Here is a 6,297-nt window from a genome sequence, read left to right as displayed (position 1 = left end):
GAACTGAATATTAATTGATAAGGTCCAGCATATTTATGATGTGATTCTAATATTTAATCCCAGATCAATGGGTGTAAATTGCCATCACCCTATTGAAGAAAAAAAGTCAAAGAAAAGGATCTGAATCAGGAAGTCAAAAAATCTGTACAGCTGTATATAACATAACATTCTTCTCCCATACAAGAACAGATCAAGTTTTTAATGTTTTATTAACGCTGTATGTAAGCAGTCAAACATAATTTAATAAATTAGTGTCATATTGAAGAAAATAACAATATTAATCTATTTGCTACAAATATGATTTTAAGCAAACACTGAAAGAAAATACAGAAGTTCTCATATAAAAAACAGTAAAATATGAAAGTATTCTTGAAAAAAGAAACTTTTTAAAAAAATAATCATTTACAGTTCACAATCCAGCTTAACTTTAAAAATAAATAGTACATCAAAATTAAAATAACTGATATTAAGCAGATGATTAATGTTGCTTTGTAAGCAATACCATATTATGGTGCTATATAATGAATGCTACATTTTTAAAATAAGCCATTAAAATTAGTGGCTAAAAATTATGCACCTTTATTATAATCCAGGTTCTAAAAATTGAACAATAAGTACAATTCTGATAAAAGGCTCTTCATAAATTTTAAATATGAAATTTCACTGAGTGCTTATTGCTGCATACTTATTTAGTTTCATAGTTTCTAGGGTCTGAAGGGACCAATAGTTTATTTATTTAATTGCCTGAATGAGGTATGAGGTTTGTACTTGATCCTCTTTCAAAGCTGGAACTTCTGAATCAGAAATCTCTTGCTGGGAGCTCTGACCCTGCTCTGTTGTGTTGCTAGACTGATTCTCAGTCTCTCCACTGTAGTTCTCAGATTCTTCTGAAATGACAGTTAACTTGTCGTAAGAGTGATCCTCTTCTGGAAGTTGTGGTGCACAGAACTGTGAACTGTAGGAAGGCTTGCTCAAAAACTGCAGCAAAAAGAAGAAGCAAGAAATAAGAACCAAGCTATACCTATCCCTCCTACACGTTCCAAGCATCAATTGGTTTTCTTGAACTCTATGATAAATCTATTGTCTTGTGAGGCAGACAGGTGCCTACTATGGTTTGAAAGATCACAGGTTGGTGACTCCCTGCAACTACTTTAGATGTAGTTTGAACACATTTACTTTAATATGTTATTCAACACATATCAAACAATCAGGCCTTCAACATAGCCTAATCAGACCTTTTTTAATCTTGTGATTTGTACTCAAAAATGCTCACCCTAGAAACCATGGAAAGTCTAATGCATTTACAAAATAGTATTTCAATATTAACAAGTATAAAATAATTATTACTGCTTGTAAGATGACCTAGTTCTAAATTCTTTTGCAAAGGAAATCATTTGTAAAAGAAATAGTTATTCTAAATTACAGTAAAAGCTGTGTTAACTGGCACTTCATTAGGCAGAAGACTCTATTAATTGGCTTCCGAGCGATGCGGCAAAAGTGAAACTGGAAGTACCACTTCTGGGGACTTCCTGTTTTGCTGCTGCGAGCTGAGTTTCTCTTTGCCATGTTTTTGGCCCACAGCCCAGGGCAAAGCAGCCTGTGCGGGAAAAAGCAGTCTGCGCAGGGCCCCCCTCCCCGTCCCCTGGCACACTGATGTTGGGGAGTGCACCAGACAGTGCACATTTGATTAACTGGAATATTTGATTAACCAGCATCCCCCATTCCTGGGGCATGTCAGATAACAGAGCTTTTACTGTATTAGAATTAGTAAGGAATTCTATGAAAGAGTTTCCTTTGTGCTGTTTTTTACATTTGGGAGAACTAAAAAATGACACTGAAGGTTAAGAAAACAAAAGCTTTTTGTCCCTATAAGAAGCGTTGCTGGATTTTCAAGCATAAGTTCACCTGACTTTTACTTATCTTGCTTTATTGGCCTCTCCAATTGTTGCTTGATCAGCTTTTTAGAATAAATACCTTCTTGAGCACCACTACTCATACCTCCAACTTGTGGGCTGCGTTTGGCCCATAGAGCCATGTCATTCAGCCCACATGACACCCTACAGGTCCAGAACTTTGGTGGCAGGGGAGGGGTAGCAGCATTATTTGCTCCCCGAACTGGGAACAATTTTTTTTAAAATGGGGTTGTGTGATACCACCCTGCATTCTCCCAGTTTTAGAATGCTTTCTGTTATGCTGGAATTCTGTAGGAAAGAATATTAAACATCTAATGCATCTTCTCTCCATAGAATGTTTATGTAACTTCCTTTGATTTTACAGGACATTGTATATGTATTGAGGAGAGAAAAGATCACCTAAAATGGGATTCAGGTATTTCTTCTAAGTATTTATATAGGTTCTATACACAGTGATTGCACTGAGCATGAGCATTTTCAATCTGCCAAGGGATGGAACCCTGCCTTCACACTGAAAAACATATGCCAGGGGAATCTGCTTTTGAAACACAGGTCCAAAAAGGGGTAAATAAGTTTTTCCTGAGCAGAAAATAAAGACAACATACGATCACAAACTCTTTTAAACCAGTCTTAGTTAAGTATTAATTGTACATATTTTTCTGTTCTAGTATGGAGAGACTTTGATTTTTCCTTGGCTATAATACCAAACTAACCACTAAAGGACATATTCAGGATAAAATTTAAATGTCAGACATGGCTTCTATTTTGTACTCTGTTTAACAGTCTTCACTTTAATTTCATTAGCAGTGGGCAGAACACAAAACAAAAACATCCACTTTCTAAGCCAAACAGATAAAATTTGTTTTACGTGTTAAACCATAGCTGCGTGTGCAAAGGCTTTGAATACACGTCCATTTGCAGGGCTACAAAGTACAGAGACACTTTGTAACACTAGAAAAAACAAAGCACAGTTGGAGCATGTGAACATGCACAGTCCCCTAGTTAGAGCATTATATTGGACTCAAAGGCACACTCTCTAGACAGGAAAAAATGGGGGAAGGGAGAGGAAGTTATTCCTTTTCTCCCCTTGGCCCTGGGCAGCTATCAGTGAGCTGGATCACTGGCATCCTGCCATCTCCCCTGCTGCCTATCAGTGATCAGTTAGTAACTGCCACCTAGAACAGCATCTGCCAAAGACAGCCCTCCTTCCCCCTGCCCTGCCACCTGCTTGGATGGTGCAGAGGTGGAAGTGAGCAGAGGTGGAAGTGAGCAGGGCAAGGACAACAACTTCCCTTACCATCTCCCCCCGCCACCAGTCACCTCTGGGGTCATGAGAAAAGCTGCTCTCCTGGCGCACAGGCCCTACCACCTACTCTCAGGGCATTGGTGGTCAAGCACTCTTCTTATGGTGGTGGCAGCAGGGTCCCAGCAGGGTTCTGTGACAACTTGCTGTGGCTGGGCGAGTGTCAGGGAGGCAGTCATTCTCCTTCCCTCCCCTTTGGGTGCAGGTGGTCTGGGAGACCATAGCACTACATGCACCTGTCCACATGTTCCATGTAATGCTACAAAACATGGCACTATAGAGAAGATCTGTTTTGAAAGAGGAAAATTTGTGGTGGATCCACTATTTCTGTGGTGCTACAGGTGGTTTGCAGGTGTGGACACTCACTTTTTGTAACACTCATAGTGCTACACATGTAACATGCCCAAGGCCTAATAAACTACCAAACACCTGGATGATTCATACAGCAGTTTGCTCAGGACATACTAGATAAAGAAGACTGAACTGACCATTTACATCCAACTGAATCACTACACAAACCAATTAAATTGCTGTTCTATTTAGTCTTTAGCAGCAGAATACACTCATCATTACTGTAAATGTTTGCTGTTGTGGAGTGGCAACCATGCCCACAAGCAGTTTATCACAAGTGAGCTAAAGCTGACTGACACAACAGCTAAGAGTCACCTATTATTTTGCAACATATATAATAGACTTATATTTTTTTAGCTTGTGTGCCTAATAATTTCCAGGATCACATATGCCAATATCATTCATTAGGCTTAACACTTAGTCCAGGTACATGAGTAAGAGTGAGAAAGTTCATTAAGTTAAGTAGAAAACCTGCAAAGGTTTCTGGGGTCTTTGACAGGCAAAAGACTCTTGAAAAGCTCATTTTTTATATTTAGTATTTTATATAGAATGACAATGGACAAACCTCTTTCAAATGTTGCGGGAAAGAATAGGAAGGATAGAAGATGTATCTGGTCTGTCGATATATACATAAAGAGGAAAAGAAACAAGCAGGAACAGATACTAGAACAACCAACATGGATATCAGAAGAATAGCAACAACCATCCACACTGGTGTTATACCTGCAAGAGACAAGAACATAAATTCTTCAATACTTGATAATTCAGTTTTGAATATACAGCTTTCAAAATTTCATTCTCATTACTGAGTAAAGGATATTCCTAACCTTCATCTGTCATATTTACAACACCTTTGGTGCATGAGGAAATAAAGTATTTTATTCCCAAATGGAAAAAGTCTCAATTTTGAAGTTTTTCTTTGAATCAAGTCAGAAGGCTCTTACTTCCTGGAGCATGGGTGGGCAAGATACAGCCCACGAGGCCATTTTAACTGGCCCCCGGGGCCCCTAAAAAATTTAGACAATTAATATTTATCTGTCTTTGGTTCCAGTCAAAAATGGACCCAGTAGGACCCACGGGAAGCCCAGCGGGCTCCTACAACAGCAGGACCCGCCTGGCCCCGCTCCCCAGCCGGAAGCCTCTGCCAGGGCTTCTGGCCTCAGACCATGTGGCTGCACCGCACTGGAAACTCAGGTAAGGGAGTGGGGGAAGGGCTAGGGAGGACCACAGGCAGGGAAGGGGCCTAGGGAAAAGTGGCCCCTCCCCCACCCCGTGGCCAGTGCTCCCTGCTGCAGCCACTCACAGCCTAAGCCGAGCAGCGTTTGCTGCTGCTGCCCGTCTGGAGTTCACGCACTGGGCAGCCTGGAGGCGGTGGTGGCAAACACTGCCTGCCGCAGGAAGTGGGGGGGGGCCGCAGCTGCTGCCGCCACGGTGCAGCCCTGATGAGTGAGCCCAAAACCAGTGCAAAGCCCAGGCTGGCTGTGGGGGTGGGTTACAAGCTGGTGCTGAGCGCAGGGAAAAGCAGCCCCTTGCCTGCCCTGTGGCCAGTGCCCTGCATTGCAGCCACTCGCAGTCTGTCTGGGGCTGCTTGTACCTGCTCAGGACAGCCCTGCACAGGCTGTGAGCAGCTGCAGCAGGGAGCACCAGCCAAGGGAGGGGAGGGGCTGCTTTTTCCCCATGCTCAGCACCAGCTCACTCCCTGCCAGGGAGGGAGCAGGTTGTCAGAGGTGCAAGCTGCCCCCTGCTTGTACTGCGGGGCTGGGGGGCACTGCGAGTGAGTGGGTGCACGGGGCCCACACTGGTGTCCCAGGGCCAGCGCCAGCAGGGCCCAGAGCAGAGCAGCAGGAGTACAGGTCCCAGCTGGCAGGGGCTCTATGGAGCCAGACCAGCTCCCCCCTCTCCCTGCTGGTGGAGTCCAACCTGGCTCCACAGACCCCTGCCAGCCTGTGCCCCACTATGGGCCCCACCAGTGCTGGCCCTGAGACATTGGGATATTGGTCCCAAGATGCTGATCAGGGAGTCAAGAGGCGGGGCTACCCATGCAACCCTCAACAGCCTGCCAAATCTGGGTAAATGGCCCTCAGCCCAAAATAATTGCCTGCCCCTGTTCTAGAGTGAGCCTACACCAGGGCGGGCAATTATTTTAGGTGGAGGACCACTTACTGAGCTTTGGCAAGCTGTCAAGGGCCACATGGGTAGCCCTGCCCCTTGACAGGTGCCCTGCCCCCTGGCTGGTATCTTGTGACCAGAAATCCCACCCTCTAACCTCTGAACTTTGCCCCCAGTACTCCTTTCAGCAAGGGGTTTTGCCATCTAAGAACCAGAAAAATACCAAATTAAATTCTATAAAGTGATCATCTACAACATTCACTAATTTGATTTCAAAAAATATTTTTGTCCTGATTTACATGTCTTTGAGTAGTGTACACAGTGGTGACTGCACGATAGCTTATAATGAAGACTTATTCTTGTATATTGTTGGGGGGTGGATATAGGTTTGTGGGGGCAGTGGATATGTGGGCATGGGGGGGACAGTGGCTGGGGTTTGTGTATGGCAGTGCATGGGGAGGCATAGGTGCATGTGTATGGAGGGGTGTGCATGTGGGACTCATCCTATGAACACATACACACACTCTGCCCCTGTGCCTGCAGACACATATGCTGCCCCTGTGCCTGCAGATACACACACACACACACACTGCCCCGTGCCTACACACACACACACACACT

At 44.0% G+C, this 6,297-nt stretch overlaps 1 protein-coding gene across 1 annotated transcript in view; it reads right to left on the bottom strand.

Annotated features, from left to right (window-relative positions):
* Positions 1 to 532: 532 nt before the first annotated feature.
* The window catches only part of LOC109305775 (interleukin-10 receptor subunit beta-like), a 22,277-nt gene continuing 16,512 nt past the window's right edge, over positions 533 to 6,297 (bottom strand). The window contains exons 6-7 of the mRNA XM_019528835.1: positions 4,133 to 4,290; positions 533 to 978 (exon numbers count right to left, since the gene is read on the bottom strand). Coding sequence (XP_019384380.1) covers positions 733 to 978; positions 4,133 to 4,290 — 404 coding nt within the window. The 3' untranslated portion in view covers positions 533 to 732. The remainder of the gene's footprint in view (positions 979 to 4,132; positions 4,291 to 6,297) is intronic.

Source organism: Crocodylus porosus, unplaced genomic scaffold (genome assembly GCF_001723895.1).
Source record: "Crocodylus porosus isolate Cpor-Errol unplaced genomic scaffold, CroPor_comp1, whole genome shotgun sequence".
NCBI classification, from domain to species: domain Eukaryota; kingdom Metazoa; phylum Chordata; order Crocodylia; family Crocodylidae; genus Crocodylus; species Crocodylus porosus.
The sequence above is the reverse complement of the archived record's forward strand: the minus strand, read 5'-3'. Positions and strand labels throughout refer to the sequence as shown.